Source organism: Peromyscus eremicus, chromosome 4 (genome assembly GCF_949786415.1).
Source record: "Peromyscus eremicus chromosome 4, PerEre_H2_v1, whole genome shotgun sequence".
Taxonomy (NCBI): Eukaryota; Metazoa; Chordata; class Mammalia; order Rodentia; family Cricetidae; genus Peromyscus; species Peromyscus eremicus.
The window spans coordinates 2918977-2940168 of record NC_081419.1 but is presented as its reverse complement, the minus strand read 5'-3'; the positions used below and the strand labels follow the sequence as shown (position 1 = coordinate 2940168).

Sequence of the window (21192 nt, the reverse complement as noted above, 5' to 3'; positions counted from 1 at the left end):
AGTTGTAAGAATGAGGAAGGCAGGATTTGAGACGGATAGGATTTTTTTTTTTAGTTTTATTCTCTTCCTGACCCTCTGTCTCCCATCTGTCCAGTGGGAAAGACATATCCTCCCTTACAGGGGTGAGGGGCTGTGTGTGCTAAGACAGAGAGGTGACTTTAATCCAGCTCACCCCTTTACTACTAGACTGGATCAGATACAGACTTCCATTTGTTTTCTTAAGATTTTATTTTCATTCATGTGTATGCGTGTCTGTGTGTGAGTGTATGCTACACGTATGCAGTGCCCTAGGAGGTCAGAGGAAGGGACAGATTCTTTATAGCTAGGCTTTCAGGCAGGTGTGGGCTGCCTGGTGTGGGTACTGGGGACTGAACCCAGGCTCTCTGCAAAAGCAGCAAGTGCTCTAAACACTGAGCCATTTCTTCAGCCCCGCATCCAGACTTCTTTAAGATTCAGTTTGCTCATCTGTAAAATGGGAAGAGTAACCCCACATAAGGCATTCTCCGAGTTCACAGGGCACCATGCACGCCTTGCACACAGGAGATAATAAATGTTTATTCTTTTCCTTGTTTCTCTTCACTAAAGACTGCATGCCAGTTCTTCGTCTGGGGAGGGTGTTCCCAACATCCACAAGGCCCAACAAGCTGCCAGGCTGCCTGCGCAGGACCTTTCCACAGCCCAGCCTGACTGCTGGCCCAGAGACCTCTTTTGCAAGTGGCCATCTCTTGTCCTTTCCTAATATGAGAGGCAGGCTGTTTGGGGACCCACATGGCCCATCAAAGCTGAGATTTGTGACTGAGTGGCATCAGCTCCACAGATGTCAGAGTGAGGTTGCCATGGAAGAGCAGGTGACCGCCAGGCCTCAGGTCTCCTTGCAGCACAGTGGCAGCTGGTCTCAGACACCTGTCACCACCTGTTTGTCCTAGTCTAGCATTCAGGGTCAAGAACCCCACCCCCCAGCACACCATGCCACATTCAGCTGGTGTCCAACAGCCCAGGGAGGGACCCAGGGTCCCCTCTGTCAGGCTGCAGAGCACTAGCTGGGCCCTCTGCTTCCAGGAAGCCCCTGTGTTGCCCTGGGCTCCTCTGCCTTCCCTGATGCCTGCTGGATTCTCCAGAAAATGCCAGTTTGAAACACGTGTCTCTCTTTTCCTGACCACTTTATCAGACTCAGTAAGACGTAACCATCCCACGTCCAGCCGATCTAAGCGCTGTTTTCCGAAGTGGCCTTTCCACGTCTCTCTCCACTAGTCCGCATGTCAGACAATAGCCTCAGCCTGGACTTCTCACAGTATCAAGAGCAGTCTGGGAATGGCTGTGAGGCAGAGGCAGCTGGATCGTCTCCATAGCGAGTGTCAGGACAGCCAGAGCTACACAGAGAAACCCTGTCTCAAAACATACACACAGACACAGACACAGACCCCACACACAAAGAGAGAGAGAGAGACACAGAGAGAGAGAGAGACAGAGACAGAGAGAGAGACAGAGAGACAGAGAGAGAGACAGAGAGACAGAGAGAGAGAGACAGAGAGAGACAGAGAGAGAGAGACAGAGAGAGAGAGAAGGAAGGAAGGAAGGAAGGAAGGAAGGAAGGAAGGAAGGAAGGAAGGAAGGAAGGAAAGGAGAAGAGAAAGAAAGGAAAACTGCTGCTGTCCTGTGATACCTGTGATAGCTGCCCCGGGTGCGGCGGGGGTGCAGTCGGGGTTCGGTGGGGGTGAGGTAGGGCTTCTGGCGCTAACCTGCGCAGAACTGTTAGTATCATTTACAGATGTCTCGGAGTGTGTGCACACACGTACTTCTCCAGTGTTGTGTCTGCTGTTTTCGTGTTGCTGTGACCAAATACCCTGGGGCGGGGGGGGGGGGGGGGACAACTTAGAAGAGGAAGGGTTTGTCCTGGCTCCTGGATTGAGGGCACCGTCCGTCATGGTGGGGAAGCATGGTGACAGGAGCGTGAGGTGGCTGGTCACGTGGCATCCGCAGTCAGAAAGCTGAGTCACGAGTCCAGCTAGCTTCCTCCTTTTTATTCAGTTTGGGTCTGCTGCCCACAGGATGGTGCCGCTCGAAGCATGCCTCACAGGGAACCGCAAATCCAGCCAGGTTGACAGTGAGGACGAGCCACTGTGGCTATCCACGACATAACGATCAGATCGTAGGCTAGGCAGACGCTTGGCTCTAATAGCTAATACCAGGTTTCCCACGCTGTGCCAGCTCACAGTCCCACAGATCATGAGTGTTCTGATTGCTTCAGATCTTGACAGTGCCATTGAACTTTTATTTTATGCTTTGCCAAGGTTGAATATCTTAATGTGTGGGCCTTGGCTATTCAGACATCTTCTTAATGAAGTGTCTATTCAAATCTTTTGCTCGTTTTTCTACAGACATGTTTTTCCTTTGTATTGATTTGTGACTGCTCTTTATATAGGATGAACACGAGTTTTGTCAGACCACGTGTCACAAATAACTTGTCTCATTTTTTAGCCTTGGAGGTTTTAAGGTGAAGCGTCTGAGCATTCCTCATTGCACGGCTGGTGCTCTTGACTGTCATTGAGTCCTTTCTGTACGACAGTTCACTTCTGAAGAGCAAAGCTATGTGGCTACTTTGATCTCAGACCTCACAGCACAGGGCTTGGTGTAAAAAAGGAGCAAACTGAAGATCTGTGGAGTAAATACAAGCAAGCTCCGCCCCAAGGTGATTTCTGGCGGCCAGAAGTCCCTCTCTGCTGAGCCCCAGGCAACAGGTCTGCAGAGCATGGAGACTGAGGCACCTGCCCCTTGCTGAAGGTGGCATTCAGCTCCCGATCTGTCCATTGTTCTTCTTCCAGCTGGAAGTCGGCCCACCTGCACCTACCCTGAGGGAGGCAAGGCCTTGCAGAGAAGCCATGTTTTAATTAACTTCCCAGCAGTCATTGGCGACACCAGTTTTCATAAACAAGCGAGAGGCCAGAGCTTCATCTATAGCCCAAAGTGAGCTATGTGGAAGGAATTTAAAACCAAACCACACAGCAACGTGCCTGCCTAGAACCCAGAACCCCTGGCTCTGGAGGGAGATTGGGGTCTGAGATTTGAGATGTGGAAGAAGAGGTAGAGAAAGGATTGGCCAGCTGCTTGTGGGAAGAACAGAGACTCCATGGGGAGGTGTGCTGTGTTCTTCAAATTCACTCCTGACAATTCTAACTTCCAGTGGTATTGACAGACAGAGCCTCGGGGAGACAGTCAGGTCTGGGGCGGGGTGCTCACAGTGGAATTTGTGCCCTTCGAGGAAGCAGAGGAGAATTTTGGGTCTGTATTCTCCTCCTGTGGGGCTTCAAGTGAAGGGTAGCCATTCGCTGACTAGGGACGCAGGTCCTCCCCAGACCTAATGGGCTGCTGTCTAGATCTGGGGCTTCCCAGCCTTTCTAGAGCATCTAGAAAGAACTAATGATGTTTATGCTATCCAGTGTGTTGTTGTGGACTATTTCTTCAAATTGTGTGAAGATGTGTCACTGATTGGTTTAATAAGGAGCTGAATGGTCAATAGCTAGGCAGGAAGAGGTTAGGTAGGACTTCTGGAGACAGAGAGGTCTCGAGGAAGAAGAAAGGCAGAAGAATCAGGACATGCAGGAAGAGAGTAAAAGCCACAAGACTAATAGAAACTGGTTAATTGAAGTTATAAGAGCTAGTTAGAAACAAGCCTAAGCTAAGGCTGAGCTTTCATAATTAATAATAAGTCTCCGTGTCATGATTTGGGGACTGGCAGTCCAAAAAAGCTGGCTACAGTATGTGTGAGTTTGTTAGCACCTGGTTTACCACAGGCCTGGTTCATTCATGCCCTTATCCAAGCCGTGTTTGCTAGCATCTACTGTATTGCTGGGTACTGGGGGAAACCAAATGTAACCTATAAATATGTGATCACATATTTCAAGTCATGTTAAGATCAACTGAGTTGTTTCACGCTCTTAAAAATCCATATATATTGTTCTAAAAATGTGACTATTCAAACAAACAAACAAACAAACAAAAGGGGTTGGGCAAATAGCTCAGCTGGTAAAGTACTTGCCCTCCAAGCACAAGGACCTGAGTTTGATCCCCAGAATTCATGCAGAGTGAACGTGGTGGTACATATCTGGGGGCCCAGTGCAGGGGAAGCAGAGGCCGCAGGAGGATCCCCAGGCTCAACCTAATGGGCAACCTACCGGCTCAGTGAGATTCTGTGGCAAAAAAAAAAAAACCAAGGTGGAAAGTGTCCTGAAGGATGGTACCTAGGGTTCTCCCCGACCTCCATGCACATGCACGCACAAGCACACATGCATCCCCCCCATCCCTACACACACACACACACACACACACACACACACACACACACACTGCATCACTGCCCCCATAGACACAGCCTCCAGGAGACGGGGTGGAGCTAGCCAAACACCGGGCAACTGCTGACTTAACTACTTTCCTTCACACTTCGCCCATGGCTTTGTTTGAGATGTAATTGTCATAGCACCCAGTTCACCTCTTCTCCGTGTGTAAGATGTACGGCTCTTGGGTTAACCGCTTTTCTCTCTTCCTAGGGAACTGTTCCTTAGTCAGCCCCACCATCCCTCACTCACCATCCAACCCTGACCCAGAAGCCTCACACCTTCCTGCCTCTGTGGACACCTGTTCTGGGCATTCACATGACGGACTCTCGTGGCATGTGGCCCTGTGTGTCTGCCTTTGCAGAGCGATGCTGTCAAGGCGCAGCATGCTGTGGGAGATACCGTTATGGGCTTTGGGGAGACCATGACCTTGAAAGGCATCAAGGAACCTGTCCAGACTGCCATCCCAGAGGCTTCTCCCAAGAGGCTTTTACAGATTATTTATTTTTTAGCCTGTCATGGTGGTATACACCTTTGATACCATCACTTGGGAGGCAGGGGCAGGTAGATTTTTGTGAAAAAAAAAATTTTTTTTTTTTGGTTTTTCGAGACAGGGTTTCTCTGTGTAGCTTTCCTGGATCTTGCTCTGTAGATCAGCCTGGCCTTGAACTCACAAAGATCCGCCTGCCTCTGCCTCCCAAGTGCTGGGATTAAAGGTGTGTGCCACCACCGCCTGGCTTTCCATGAATTTAAAGCCAACTTGGTCTTCATAGTGAGTTCCAGGCATGTCAGGGCCACATAGTGAAACCATCTCTCAAAAAAAAAAAAAAAAAAAAAAAAACCTATTTATTTTTGTTTATGTGAATGTATGTGTCTGTATTTGTGTATGTGTACCTGATTGCAGTACTCATAGAGGCCAGAAGGGGGCATCAGATCCCCCTAGAGCTAGAATTACAAGCAGTGGCAAGCCTCCCAATGTTGGTTGGGACCTCTACAAGAGCAGTACACACTCTTAAGCACCAAGCTATTACTCCACCCCCCCAAGGAGCTTTTTATCTTAAGCATCTATTGCACACCTACCATGTGTCACCAAGAAGAGGAGCCTCAGGGACTGTATGACCCGTATACAAGAGGGCCTAGTATGTATGTTCCTGGCAGTGAAGAAGGGTACTTCCAAGCCCCAAATGAGTGGGAGAGGATGTAAGAATGATACTGCCTAGCATGCACAAAGCCTTGGGTTTGATCCCCAGCTCTACATAAACTGGGCATGTCAACTCAAGCCTGGAATCCCAGCACTTGGGAAGTGGAGGCAGGAGGATCAGAAATTCAAGATCATCTTTGTCTCAGTGAGCTTGAGGCCAGCTTATGTTACAAAAGATCCCATTTCAGGAAAGTACAGACACTCAGATGAGGGGGAGGACACTTTAAGTTTGGGAATGAGGGTGTGGCAGTGGAGAGAGGGCTGGAAGGGTAAATGGCGACCAGGAGTATAGGAGATGGAGCCAGGACACCTAATGGTCCATCAGCTGATGGTGGGGATACTCTGCCTCAGCCGCAGGGCTACAGCCAAAGTTTCAGAGGCAGCAAGGGCTGCAGGTGAGGTCCTAGACAGCTAGCCAGAGCTGTGAGCAGTCCTGAAGGGCACTCCCTGACTTCTGCTCCTCCACACCCCAACAAGCTGGGGGACACCATGGAACACTTCGTAAGCTGGGAGCTGCCAGGTCCTCAGAACGGCCCAACATGGGCAGATCCTGGGAGACATAATCCCAGCCACTAGGGGGTACTCTCAGCCTGTGACCAGGAATACACCAGCAAGAGTGTGTCCACAGTTCACAGACTGACAGCACCAGAAAGCCACATGGCCCTGACATTTACTCAGCTCATGGGCTGAAGACAGAAAACTGGGATTCCCCCCAGACTCTGCCCCTCCTATCCATGGCCATATGCAGTCTCACGCTCCCCATCTGAAAAGTGGGGGTGATGAGCCCTGAGCCTCTAGATCAGTGGTTCTCAACCTTCCTAATGCTGCGATCCTTTAATACAGTTCCTCATGTTGTGGTGACCCCCAACCATAAATTTATTTTCATTGCTACTTTATAACTGTAATTTTGCTACTGTTACGAATCCTAATGTAAATGTATGGTCTTAGGCGACCCCTGTGAAAGGTTGTTTGACTCCCCAAAGGGGTTGTGACCCACAGGTTGAGAACCACTGCCCTAGATGGTTGTGAGAAGTGAATGAGCGCAGGCATGGGAGGAACCAGAGGAGAGCATTCACATGTGAAGAAGAAGGTGTAGGAGATGCTCTGTGTGCTTGACAGGGCAGGGCCTCCAGCCTCAGGGAATTTCCGTTCTAGAGAGGTGTGGAGATTAAGAAAGAAGCCAGTCCTAGGAAAAAGCATAGAGTGGTCCATTGTCAAGACAACTGCCCACCTAGAGAAAAATCAGAAATACTGAGTCCCTGCAGACACCTGCTAGTCAAGCTATGCCCACCCACTAGAAGATTAGAGTCAAAAATTATTATTGTATTTCAAGGCAAGGTTTCTCTGTGTAACCACAGATAAAGGGTTTTCTGGTTGTCCTGGAACTTGCTCTGTAGACCAGGCTAGCCTCAAACTCACAGAGATCCACCTGCCTCTGCATCCCAAGTGCTGGGATTAAAGGCGTGCACCGCCACCACCTCCCAGCAAATCAAATATTGTTAGCAGCCAAGTTTGTTTAACAATCTACAGATGTGATGAATGTCTAAAAATGTTCACATGTCTAAAAAGCTTTAAAATAAATGGGGTGTGTGTGTGTGTAAATCTGCCTGTCCTGGACAGACTCCTCATCCCTTAGGAGTTGTGGGTGATTTGTCTATAAAATGGGGGGAGGTCTGTGGCTGATAGCGATGACATCCTGGAAGAGCTTTCTGCACACCCAGAAGGTAGGGTTCACTATCCAGATGCCAGGAGGGTGACAGTGAGTTCCCATGCCCGCCTCCAGGTGAGAACTCAAGAGGAAGTGGCTCCCTGCGGGCACCTGTGCACTGTTGGGGCTGTCCTCAGCAAGTAGGCAGTGTCCACAGTGTCCTGTCACCTCCTTCAGTTTTCTTGAACTTTTTTCTTGTTCCAGGATAATGGGTCTGGACTTCCAGACTCAGCTAGCTGCTCTGCTGTGTAGATGCTTCAGGACTCCACGTGCAGCTTGCTTGCCCCTCACAGGAAGAGCCCTATCAGCCCCCTACTGCCGGGGGAGACTGTGCTCACTTCCGCTAAGTCTGAGATTCCGCCCCTTACCTCAGTCCTCTTCTCCCGACAGGCAGAGCTTGGTAAGCCTCGGGAGAGAAGCTGCAGCCTGCCTGGCATCAACTTCAATTACGGACTCTACATCCGGGGGCTGGATGGAGGGGTTCCTGAAGGTGAGTGGATGTCCTTGGGAGCACAGAGATTGGAGAGGACTCTTTTTTTTTTTTTTTTTTTTTGGAGCTGAGGATCGAACCCAGGACCTTGAGCTTGCTAGGCAAGCGTTCTACCACTGAGCTAAATCCCCAACTCGAGAGGACTCATTTGGATGAGAGACTCACACCCCACTTTCAGCCAGCTTGGGTAAAGCTGTTTGGCAAGGACAGAGGGAAAAAAAGAGGGAAAGAGCTGGTGTCCCAGTGGTAAGACCACGGCCAAAGAGGGGAGCCATGGGGGGTTCAGGAGTGAGGGGTAGGGGACCATCAAAGATTCCCCCAGTGTGGCTGTCCTTGTTCTTTACCAAGAAGTAAGCACCGAACAGTCTCAGGGCCAACCCCCGAGGTCCCATTGGAAGTCAAAGCCAAAGTCAAACCAAACTGGTTTGGTTTTTGTTGTGACAAAATATTCTGACAACAGGGGCTGGAGAGATGGCTCAGAGGTTAAGAGCACTGGCTGTTCTTCCAGAGGTCCTGAGTTCAATTCCCAGCACCCACATGGTAGCTAACAACCATCTGTAATGAGATCTGGCTCCCTCTTCTGTGTACGTAAGAAATAAATAAATCTTTAAAAAAAAAAGAAAAAAAATATTCTGACAACAAAGCCAGGCAGTGGTGGCACACACCCTTAGTTTCAACACTGGCAGGAAGATCTCTGAGTTCTAGGCCAGCTTGGTCTACAGAGCGAGTTCCAGGACAGCCAGAGCTACACAGAGAAACCCTGTCTAGGGAATAACCAACCAAATGAACAAAACTTTGACAACAAACAGTTTAAGGAGTAAGGGGGCTTATTTAGCTCACAATCCCAGGTTGCTACAGGGGATCCCCTCACTGCATGGGAGTCAGTGGCAGAAGCATAAAGCTGATGGACATGTTACATCCTCAGTCAAGAGCAGAGAGAGTGAATGCACACCTGCTCACATGCCTGCCTGTGCTCAGCTTGACTTCTCTACTCTTATATAGTCCAGGACCCCCTGCCTAAGAACGGTGCCACCCACAGTGGACTGGATCTTCCCACATCAATTAATTTAGTTAAGACAACCTCCCATAGGCTAACCCCATATAGACAATCTCTCCTTGAAACTAAGTTGACAATTAAAGCTGACCATCACATGCCCACTTTGGGGTCTCTGGGAGACCTTGCTGGCCAGGGCCAGGCAGCACTGTCCCCTGTGATGGGAGTGATGGGAACCCTGTACCCTCTCCTCCCACTGACACCCACCCTCCTGTTGTCTCCTTGCCTGCAGCCATTGGGCACTGGAATGTGTTTAAGCAGCAACCCACATGCCCCCATGAGCTGACCCGGAACTATATTGCCATGAACCGTGGGGCTGTCAAAGCTGGCCTGGTGACTGCCCGGGAAAATATGCTCTATCGTGAACTTAATGACATCCGAATCAGCGACCAGGAAGAGCGGCGACAGAAGGAGCCACCCCCTGCCCCTCCCAACGTGACCTTTGGGATCCGTTCACGGTAAGGTCAGGGAATTCAGCTCCTACCTTCTCTGTAGCTAATGAGGGTGACAAGACCACCAGGGAACAGGAACAGTTGTACACTGGCTAAAGATTTTTCTCATAAAAGGTCATTGGTCAGGTGTGGTAGCACATGCCTGGAATCAGAGTACTTTGTAGGCAGAGGCAGGAGGACAGGAATTCACAGTCATTCTTGTCTATGTTGCCAATAAGTTTGAGACCAGCTTAGGCTACATAAGACCCTGTCTTAAACAAAACAAAACAAAACAAAATCTACCAACTGGGGCTGGAAAGAGGGCTCAGACAGCCAAGTGCCTGCCGCGAAAGTATGAGGACTTGAGTCTGGACCGTGGCTAGCCAGGAGCCTTGCCTCAGTTCCCGTACCTGTACAGTGGGATCACAGCAGTGCCTGCTGCCTCCTTGCTAAGAGGTTTTAAGACTTAACTTCATTGAAGACTCAATTATAGCAGCTAGACACAGTGAGCCCTCGGCACACATGAGCTGTGTCGCAGTTAAGATGATGCAATTCAAAATGTAACCCAAGAGCGAGGAGATTGGGGGCTGGAGAGATGGCTCGGCAGTGGTTAAGGGCACTTGTTGCTTTTGCAGAAGACCCAGGTTCAGTTCCCAGCACGTACACACATGGGGCTTACAACCATGTGTAACTCCAGTTCCCAGGGGACCTGACACCCTTTCTGGTCTCTGTGGGCGCTGCACACACACGGTGCACATACATGCATGCAGGCAAACACTCACTCACATAAAATAAAAGTAAATCTTGTTGGGTTGACTATTCCATGGTAAACTGTATTATTAGTGTTTGACTTATGAAATGAAAGCCCTCCTGCTGCAAACCGTCAGACAAATGCAGAAAATCTAGCCTGTACCCCGGAAGCATGGGTTACCCCGAGAAACGAGCTCTCTGGTCCTATGATCACATAGACCACAGGGGTCACTGCCAATATCAGTGCCATAGACTCTACAGCAAAGACATGACCACTCTGGAGCTCAGATCAGTCGCTTCAGACCTCCCTAGTTCTGCAGACTCACGCTGGCCTCCATCAGAGTGACTCTCTCCATATTTTCCCCTACATCAGCTCATGTGCATTATGGGTACCCATGTCACCCTGACTCCAGGCAAGGCCATGGGCTCAAGCTCGGCAGTTCAGGGAACCCAATCCCCTGCCCCCAGGAACTGGCTCTACCACTCCTCTCCTGTTTTGTTTGTTGCTTGCTGGTTGGCTGGAATCTCTTTTTCCTCTTATGTGTTTATTGTGGTAAAATCATGCAATACGAGACCTATCATTTTAACCCGCAGGGATGGGCACATTCCTGTCACTGTCAGCCACAGTCCCTCCTGTTGCTTCTCTTCCCAAACTGAAACTCACCCCCAAAAGTCCACCAGCTCCCTAGCAGGGAAGCCTCTGCTTAGGCCTCAGATGCCATCTGGCGACATTCTTAGTCTTTGGGTTGGTGGAAGAGGGGTTCTGTGTGTACCTTACGAAAGGCTGTTAGCTCAGACACAGGTGGGCAAGGAAGGCCTAAAAAGGGGGCTAAAAATAGCCCAAGAAAATCTGGCTCTGGGCCTGCAAAATTCCAACTCTCTGCAATCCTTAAGGTCAGTCAATCAGCCTTGTAGAATGTTTAATACCCAAGCAGCTTTTCCTGGGAACTTCAGTTCATACCATCTCACCAGGAAAAAAAAAACAAAAACACTCTCATTCTTCAGAGTCCAGTCCAGCAGCCCCTTATCATTAGCATGCCAACCTCCCATTAGAAGTGCATTTCTGTGCACACCACCCTTAGAACCTGGAATGTGGTGTAGACAGAAGTTTCTTAGGTCCTGCCTTGCCCAGCAGTCTGGACAAATCTCTCCCACCCAAGGTCTCACAGCTGCTTACAAAATAATCACTCAGAGGCTTATATTAATTGCAAACTGTTTGGCCTATGGTCAGGCTTCTTACTAACTCTTTCATCTTAAATTAACTCATTCCTATTAATCTATATGTTGCCGCATGGCCATGGCGTTACTGGTGTGCTGGTATCTTGTTGCTCCTTTGGTGGTGCAACTCTCCCCACTCTGCCTTTCTCTCTGTTTCTCTGCTTGGATTTCCCTCCTGGCTGTAAGCTTTCTTGCCATAGGCCAAAACAGCTTTATTTATTATCCAGTGGGAGCCACACATATTCACAGCATAAAGAAAGACATCCCACAGCACTTCCCCTTTTCTGCCTAATCAGAAAGGAAGGTTTTAACTTTAACATAGTAAAATTATATATAACAAAACAGTTATCAAGCAAGAATTACAGTTATAATATCTAGTCTATTTGTATTTGGTAAAATTAAAGAAAATATTCTATCATCTATCTTATATTTGAAAACTATAACTATAACTATCTAGTCTTCAACTCCATCAAAACCCCAGAAGGATATAATATTATCTGAGTAAACAGGAAGTACATTGCAAGCAACTTTCATAATTCTAGAAATGACAGAGACATCTGGCTGCTTGGACAGTCATCCTAAGTTCCTCTGTAATGTTGGGGCGTCTATCTTCAGCCTACAGGTTTGAGTCTTCAGCATAGCTTTCAGTGAAGCAGGAAATTTTTAAGGAGTGTTCCGCCCATTCTGTGACCCCTCTCTCCTCTCTTTTTAAGAGGTCATGTACAACAACAAGAAGCACGGCCTCCTTCGGGCCCTATAGCCCAAGGTCACAGGTGGAGCAAACACCACTACGATGTGGTAATGGTGAGACATGTGGGAAAGTTGCTTCTGGGTTGGACTGATCACCTGGGTTCTTGGATCATGGCAGTCCAACCTCGTGAAGGTGCCCTCCTCATCTGCAGACTGTAGAGTTACCATGGTAGCCCATCCTGTAATCCTCAAGACAGTTTGGTATCAGGGGTCTGGGTCAAGAGTCAGCCTCTGGTACCAGTTCTGTCTCTGTTCCCAAGTCCCCAAAGGAGGGAGCACTGGACAAGGAGCCTGCCAGCTTGGTTCAGCTCAGCTCAGTGAACTACCTGCTGTGTGACTTTGGGAGCTCTGCTTACCTCTCTGAACTTCTTCCTACTTTCTCCTGTTTTATATATGGGCTTCTAGAATGTGATCGCTGTGTCTTGAGTTTTGACAATCTTTTTCACTGGGAATTTTGTTCCCTCCTCCTGTGTAACAGGGGAGCCATACCAGTAACCTCATTCTCTCTCCCCATTTTTCTATAAATCTTCATTAGACATTCACTGGAGACTAGTAGAGGTCCTATCTACCCACAGGAATTCGGGAGGGGTTAACTGACCTCCTCAAATTCATACAAGTCAGAGCTTGGCTCAGATTCTTAAGTAGACTTCTATTTGAAACATTTAATATTAGAACATACATTAGCAATCACTTGACTGGGAGCTCTTATTGAAAACAGGAGAAGTAGAGAGTTCAGAGAGGTGAGGAGAGCACTCCAAGGTCACACAGCATTGCCGCTGATGGAGCCAGGCTTCCAGTCAGGTGGCAGGCTCCTTATCTGAGGCTCCTCCTTAGGGTCTCCCTCTTTCTAATGTAGGCATGGCATGGACACCCAGAACCTCTGGTCCCTGGGGGCTTCAGCTTTCCATCCTTCAAGTCAGCTGGTTTCAAAAAGGCCATGCATTATCATCAGTTCCCAATATAAAAATCTTAAATTGCTATAAAACGGAGTGGCCACAATTCCAGGGCAAAGACGTGATGAAGTGCCTGCTGCATCTCCTGTGATGGTAAATGAGCTTTGCATATGCAAATTGAATGGATTTTAAAATGGTATTTAATGACAATTTCGTAGTCGACATTAACATTAATTGCAGAGAAATGAAAATGTGGCATTAGGTTGCTGTTAGCCGTGAGTATCGGGCCATAAAGCTCTATCTTTATCAGGGAGGCCTTTCCCATGTGACAGGGCCACTCCACAAATTGCAGACAGAGGGCTTTTATGGATCAGAAATATCCCCCAGCCGGCCTGATCAGCATCAATTTCGCTTTATTTCTTTGTAAATGGAGGTTAAATGGCCTCAGGAAGGACTTGGAGCTGCCCAGACTGTGTGGTAAGCCCCTCACCCTTCTGACTTAAATGCCTGGGAACAGTTAAAAACCCATCGCCCCGCCCTGTAATGGGGCTATTACTTTAAAGTTATGGGTTCAAGGCCCATTCCCTGGTGATCACCTTTAACAAGCCTCCGCTGTATTTATTTCTTCACTTTAAAAGCATGTTGAAAACCAAATCAGATTATACTGGAAGGCAAAAGAATTGTGGGAGTGATTTGGCCCAATAAATAAATAATGAAGTAAATGATCAGTACCTACATTCCTGTAAGATGCGTTAAAACAAAGTCTCAGACACATTAGATACACCAAGTGGGAAACAGCGTGCTAAGCCATGGTAACCGCAAGAAATCCTAGAGAGTGCAAAGGCTGAATGCAGACCCTACCTTTTATGTTTCCCACGGGTGTACCCCTCTTTGCCAGACACCCCCAAGTTCAGGCTCATGCAGCCTCCTGTGCCACGTGGGCATCAAGCCCAACTTTGGAATCCCTCAGTTACTTCCTCGGTGGTGAGATTCCTACTTTTAAGTAGGAGAGGTGCCTTGTAATCATCAGTCTTGGACCCCCTAAAAAAGCAGAACTCTGAGCAGGCGCCTGGAAGACAGGGCCACATGATCTGTGGGCACAAGAGGAGGAGGGACAGGGACAAGGCAGAGAGGTTTCTTTGTCTCGTGTAGTAAGTTTTAAAAAGGAGAGAGGGCTGGAGAGAAGGCTTGGGAATCACCAGTGAAGACCCAACTTTGGACCTTAGAACCCATGTAAACCTGACAAGCATCTGTTCCTGCAACCCTCCCACAGAGACCAGAGGAAACTGAGGGAGGGGCTCCAGGGTGTGCTAGCCTGGTGTAAGCAGTGGCAAACGAGAGATCTGTCTCAACCAAGGTAGAAGGCAGGCACCAACACCTGAGGGTGTCTTCTGACCTCCACGTTTGTGCCATGGCATTTTCAGTGTGCACCCACATCACACACTCATCACACACATACATCACATACCCACATAACACTCACACATCACACACACATATCATTCACCCACATCACACACATCGTACACACACATCACATACCCACATCATACACCCACATTACACACATATCACATACCCACATCACACACACAGATCACACACCACACACATCACACACATCACATACCCATATCATACACACACACAGTGTCAAAAGTTTGAATGAGTTGCTTCATTAAAAAGAAACAAGGCAGAACTGCACATAAACACTGGACTTCCTGTGCTTCTAGACTAATGAGAGACATGGGCAGTTGGGTCTTACCACCCCACTGGCTGTGCTTTGCGCAGAACCCATGCCCTCCATGTATCCCGTCCTTGCTAGCCTGGCCTCTCTCAGGTCTGTCTTAGGGGTCTTGTTCTGGTGAGGACTGATAATTGCTTTAATATGATGTTTTGAAACAGCATCACATGTGTCCCAGGCTGGCCAGGAACTTGCTATGAAGGCAAGGATGGCTTTGAACTTCTGATCCTCCTGCCTCCACCCCTCACCCCTGTCCCCAAGTGCAGACATCACAGCTGTCCTGCCATGTCTATTCTTGATCTCTTAGCTCTCCATGGTCCCTTCTTGTCCTTTGAAGTGCTGTTCTAACACTTAGACATCAGAGTGTTTTGCATACACAAAGCTAACCACTGCCATTTTCCTCTGTGGCAGGGTCAGCTTGTACACCCCATGGCCTTGAGAGGGAGGGTCAGGCTTTATCTCAAAGAGAAACATGAGGGGTACAGGGTTTGTATAGGGTCTGGCCCCAGCTGGGAAGGCTTCACCTCTGCAGTCAGCTGGGAAACACTGGGAATTCTCCAGCTCTGCTTCACTGTCCCATGGCAGCATTCCAGCCAGGGTGGGATTGTCAAACCTCATCACCAGTACAGAAGGCCATAACACAGCTCTCAAAGCAGGCTGCATCCTGAGGCCTGTTCAGAGACATGTCTGCAGGCCAGAATTGTAGCTATTAAAGGCCTGCTTAATTATTAATGTATTTTAATAAGGGCTTATTGGGAGGGGGTGCCCATGCTCCCGCATATCTTAATTGTTCCTGCTGTTAATTGGTCCTGTGTTCTCAGTAACAGTGAGTCAGAGATGTGGAGCCAGGGAACAGCCTGAGCCGGAGCTGGTGGAGTCCAGACAGCTGAGGCTCTCCTACTGCTCCGCCTCATGCCACACTCAGGGAGAGTCACCAGTGGGGTCCATCATCCTTCAGCCAGCAAAGGGTACCCTGATCACAGGACAGATGAACTGTACACACACCTGTCTGTCACTGTTCCATATTGGAAACCCTTATTTACATCCTCACTAAGTGACAGTACAGTGTCAGTGTGTGTGTGTGTGTGTGTGTGTGTGTGTGTGTGTGTGTGTGTGTGTGTCTCCCTTTAGAATCTTTAGCTTCTCATGTTTTCAGAGAGGGGACAGAGGGTTGGAATGGCAGATTCGCTTGCCTGGGTCTGCTCTGCAGTGGGGCTGGGAACTGGTGTAGCCTGAATGCGGGTGACAGGGACAGAGGCACTAACAGACACTAGGCAGAGGTGACATGGCAGAGGGTGACACTGGACTTTCCCTGGGGTCAGGACAGCAGGTTAGATTTCCTGAAAATTCTCAGAACTCCATCTAAACATAACGGAGCTCAGTGAGGTCCCCCCGACCCCCTGAATGTGGCACATTGCTGCTAACCAGCTTGGGACGGGGAGAGGTTTACTTGATGTTCAGTTAGGCTCTACCTTTTAAAGGCTCCCCACCTTCCAGTTCAGTCCTGGGCTAGGGACCACACCACACTCGTCGCTTCCTTCCCCTTCCTCTTCCTCCTCTCCTGACTTCCACATCCAACAGACTCAGACTCTGTGAGGCAACATTCCAAGGCTTCACCACACTGGCTACTCCAGGCCTGCCTCTGCCCATCTCGCCATCTCCAGTTCTGACTAGAGCTCTTAGCTGAAGAGGCCTTCAGTTAATGTTGGCTGAGTGAATGCATGATCACATGACCACACTGGGATCCGAACATGGAGCCTGTAGCAATGCATTACTTCTACAGAGGCCTTGGCTCATCCCGCTGGTTTGATCTGGACAGACAGATCAGGGAGCTGAAAGCTTTGGGGTGGTGGAGGAATGAGAAGCAGTGACTACTACCTCCAACTTTCTGTAGTGCTGTTCACCCTGTCCTCAGGCATCGCCAGCCTGAGGGACAAGAGTGAAGAATGGAAGAAGTTTCATAGCAGTTAAATAAGTGCTGCCCGCCTGACAGGCCTTGTGAATCTCTCTGCCAAGCGGATTTATTTATCAAATTTATGGTGGGCCCATCCATCACACTGCCTTGTTTTGCTTCTGCAGGAGCCAATACCCAGATCCAAGCCAGACACCCAAAGTCCTGGGAGGGGGGGAGATGCTTAGATGTCGTAGGCAGGCTTCTGTGGCTGCTGAGGGGCCTGGCTGACCGCAAGAGGGAGCCAGGAGACCTGGGAAGACCCAGCTGGGAGCTGGGAGGAGAGAGCAACCGCGCGTCCTTCCCAGGATCCAGCTGGCCTCACACCACAGTAGCTGCACCTCAGCTTCCGGCTGAGTTTCCCTTCTGGTTGTTCAGGCCCCAGAAGACTGAGGCGGTCATTGTTAGTCTGGAGGACACTGGCCTATTGTGAGTGACACTTGGGGTTCCCTCCCCAACACAGCAAAGAAAGAAAAACGACACCAGAGCCTTAGTCTCTGGCTGGCACACACAGGTCCTGGCTAAGTTTTTGTTGGAGGAAAAATGTGGTCCCGGTCTGTTTCAGGCTTCGGGACAGTGACTGAAAGTTGAGAGTCTGTCTGCCTGAGACTCTGAGAAGGGACCGAACAGCCAGGCATTCCTGTCACTTCACAGACTCTGCTGACGGGTGCGCAGCATGGTGCTGCCTCAGACACTGTGTCCCTTGGCTTGCATTAGAGGAAGAAATTAAAAAACAAGGGAGGTGACCCCTTGCTGCTCGGATCATACCTGGAGCGCCACGTTAAAAAATGCCAGGTGGAGCTGGGGACGATGGCTCACTTGGTGGTTCGCTTGTTTGACATGGTTTGATCACCTCCAATACTAGATAAGACCAGGCATGGTGGTGATTTATGGCTGTAACCCTAGCACTTGGAAAGTGGAGGCAGAAGGATCAGAAGTTCAAGGTCATCTTCAGCTACATAAGGAGTTCAAGGCAAGCCTGGGCTATATGAGACCTCTTAAACAAAAAAAAAAAAAAAAGAGAGAGAGAGAGAGGAGGAGGAGGAGAAAAAGAAGACAATAACGATGGCATTAACATTTAGGAGAAGATCTGCTAACAGGACAGTAGCCAGAGGGGAGCTGCCAGGATGGTGTGTGAGGCAAGGAGGGAGGGCCAGGAATGGAGTCCTGCAGTTGACTGGGAAGAGATGCCGAGAAGACACCACATCTGGCCTCAACTCAACTCCTCGAGGCCATGACAGAGACAATGGAGGGGCTTCAGAGACCCACACGAGGACCACTGACTCTGCGGGCCACATTCCCGGCTGGTGTTCCCGCTGTCTTCCCTATGTGACCCCTGAGTGCAGTGGCGAGCATTTCCAACACACGATCTCATTGACTGCTCCCAATTCTAATGAATGGGAACTGACCTCCCTGTCAGTGAGGAAACATCGAGGCCACAGAGCCAGTTGGTGATAGTGCCAGGGTTAAGCCAAGCCTCCTCCATGGTGACTGTACACACAGGTTTCCAAGAGGCAGAGCAAGACCCCAGGGGAGAACGTTGCTCCTCATCTGAGCTGCGATTGTGGTGATGGGAGTGGCCTGGTGCAGTTGTGCGACCCCCAACAGCCAGATGTGCTGGGAACAACTGGTTACAGTTTTTAGCACGACCCTGAGCTCACTTCTGAGGACTCAGCTCTCGCTGGAGCAAAGCCACTGAAACTCTGGCCAGCTCCTGGAGTGAGCACAGGAAACAGGCATGGAGTTCTATTCTCTCATGAAAGGTCACAGGGGATTCCAGAGGTGGTAGTTCTGGCTAACATCTGAATCTGTCCAGCTGCCCAGCAGGGGCAGGAGTCGCTTGTCCTCAAGGTTGCAGGCTTCCACGAATCTGTATCTCCAGGGACTCAGGCTGAATGGGGTCCAGACTGAGCAGTGGCCTAAGACAAGGTTGCACTTGGGGTTCCTCCCTCTTTGGGGTGCTCCCTCCTTTCCTTTCTCATGAGCTTTGTAGCTAGAGCCAGGACAGAGACATTTTTCATACGGTGCTGTTTCCCCTCTGGCTCTCCGGCTGCCCAGACAGAGATTTATCCCCAGCCTGCTGCTTGCGGTATGGGGACCAGGGGGCCTGTAATGGATCGCCTGCGGCTCCCATGGGGCCTGTCCAGGCCGAACCCCATCCATCAGGAGCTGCTGGGTGCCAAGGTCAGCGCTAACAAGGCTGGCTGCTTCCTCCCGGGGCTTCTGCATCCTGGGCTGCCAGCCCTGCTTCAGGTTTTCCCAGTTAGGCTTCCCTGAGAGCTGGAGGCCAGTGCAAAGTGGGCGAGGGACCAAGCTCCCAGCTGCGGGCTTCTTCTCCCTCTGCAGCATCCTCCTCTCCACACCATCCAGAGGCTGCTGCTCCCTTGCAACACAGGGTACAGAAAAGTCATACTGCTGTGAGTTGCATGGTGAGAACCAGTTTCCATTCCCCCTGCACACTGCCCTTTCTACCCTTCCCTCCCTTCTTGGAGGGGTGATAGGCTGCTTCTCCTCTTGCCCCCAGGTGCCAGGAGCCCCCATGGTGAATTTTCCCAGCCCTCTGGAGAACATGCTTCTCAGCTACCTTCCTTCCCACTTCAGCCCAAGGCCTCTGCCACCCTGGGGGTGGACACCTGTGCCAGGGAGCTGCTAATTGAATCACCCTGATGACGAATGTTAACAAGTTGCAAATGACCCCCTAGACGATCTAGAAGTCAGGGCTACGCTGTGATGGTACCTCCCCCTCCATCATTAGCTCTTATGTTAAACCCACAAACAATTAAGAAGTAATCTGTGAGCCCAGAGATCTTGGCATCTAATTAGCTCTCAGAGTCCTGCCAGGGCCTGGTCACCGCCCTTTCCTGTTGTACAACAGAAAGCCAAGGCATAAGGCAGGAGTCTGGGCGTCGGGGCTGACCAGCCCTCCTCAGCTCCTACAAGAAACAGATGGGGCCGGGCGGTGGTGGCGCACGCCTTTAATCCCAGCACTCGGGAGGCAGAGCCAGGCGGATCTCTGTGAGTTCGAGGCCAGCCTGGACTACCAAGTGAGTTCCAGGAAAGGCGCAAAGCTACACAGAGAAACCCTGTCTCGAAAAACCAAAAAAAAAAAAAAAAAAAAAAAGAAAAAAGAAACAGATGGCCAGCAGGGTTAGAGTCCTCTGTAGGGAATCGCTCAGAGTGGCAACCTTCACAAAATCATAGGTCTGGGGGTGGAGCGTACCCTGGGACATTGTGGATTCCTTGGATGGAATGTCCCACCTGAGACACAGGCATCCGTGTGTGTGTGTGTGTGTGTGTGTGTGTGTGCGCGCGCGCGTGCACGCGCACACACACACAGGCACACATGCATGTGCATGTTTGTGTGACAGGGTGACAGTGTGCACGTGGAGGCCAGGGGTGTCGTTCCTCAGGCACCATCTACCTTGTTTTCTTGAGGCAGAGCCTCTCACTGGCCGAGTAGGTTAACTAGCTGGCCACAGAGCCCCAAAGATCCGCTGTCTCCACTTCCCCAGTGCTGGGATTAAGTGCGAGCTCCACACACTTGGCTCTTTTTCCTGAGCTCTGGAGCTCAAATTCAGGTCCCGGTTCTTACAAGACAGGCACGTGACCGACTCAGGCATCTCCCAGTCCCACCTTCTCTCTGCATACTTCATATTCTCTCCTTAGAGTCACCGGTTTGGACAGCAGAAACGAGGTGACTTCTGATCCAGGCTGATAAAGTGGACTGGCATGCGTTGGAGGAGTGAGGGGTGGCCATCCTCTTTCTCAGTCCTATAGGAGGGCTTCTGTGGGCCCCAGGACATCCCTGCCTTCCGGAGCCATTTCTCCCATTCACATAAGTCTGCAATAATATTTTCTGGTTCTGCTGGGGTAAGGGGAGATAGATTCCAGGCTGATTTTTAAAAGAAATAAAAAACCATTTCATGGGTCCCTGAAAGTGTGTTGGGACTTTGTAACTTGCCTCCAAGGCCAGATGGACACACAGACTCTACCTCATCCTGCTTAGCCACCTTTCAGGGCTCTCCATCCTTCCCCCGACTCCAGGGCCCGCTCTGTGGTAGCTGAGGTGGGGCGATGTGAACAGCATGTGGTTAAGGGTCCCTTTCCAAATCATGGGGCTAAGGGCTTCCTTCCCACACGAGACAAGGCAGCACACCAGCTTGGCTCTCTCTGCCTTCCTTTAAAGTCACTGGTGCCATCTCTGGGGTCGCCTCCAAATCCCTCAGTGTGATTAATGCAGCCTCTGCACACATCGGAAAAATGGATGTGACTTCATCTCTAAACTGTTCTTTGAGCTTTTGGGAAGAGAGCAACGTGAAGTATTTATGTTGTGTAAGAGGCAGAGACCAGCCGGGCGGTGGTGGCGCATGCCTTTAATTCCAGCACTTGGGAGGCAGAGCCAGGCGGATCTCTGTGAGTTCGAGGCCAGCCTGGACTACTAAGTGAGTTCCAGGAAAGGCGCAAAGCTACACAGAGAAACCCTGTCTCGAAAAACCAAAAAAAAAAAAAAAAAAAAAAAAAAAGAGGCAGAGACCAGGTTACAAGGCCATGACGTTGCGGATGAACGGGGAAGCCCTGGGTACAGTAATAGGGAGTGGTGGGGACTGTGCCAAACCCAAGCTCATGTCTCGTCTAACAACAGCACCAGATAAATTTTTTTTTTTTAAATGA

The 21192-nt window shown here is 49.9% G+C and overlaps 1 protein-coding gene across 1 annotated transcript in view; it reads left to right on the top strand.

The window, feature by feature from the left end:
* Window positions 1–21192, top strand: part of Cfap77 (cilia and flagella associated protein 77) — a 131293-nt gene that overhangs the window by 61257 nt on the left and 48844 nt on the right. Inside the window, exons 2-3 of the mRNA XM_059259920.1 lie at window positions 7631–7730; window positions 9017–9242. Coding sequence (XP_059115903.1) covers window positions 7631–7730; window positions 9017–9242 — 326 coding nt within the window. The remainder of the gene's footprint in view (window positions 1–7630; window positions 7731–9016; window positions 9243–21192) is intronic.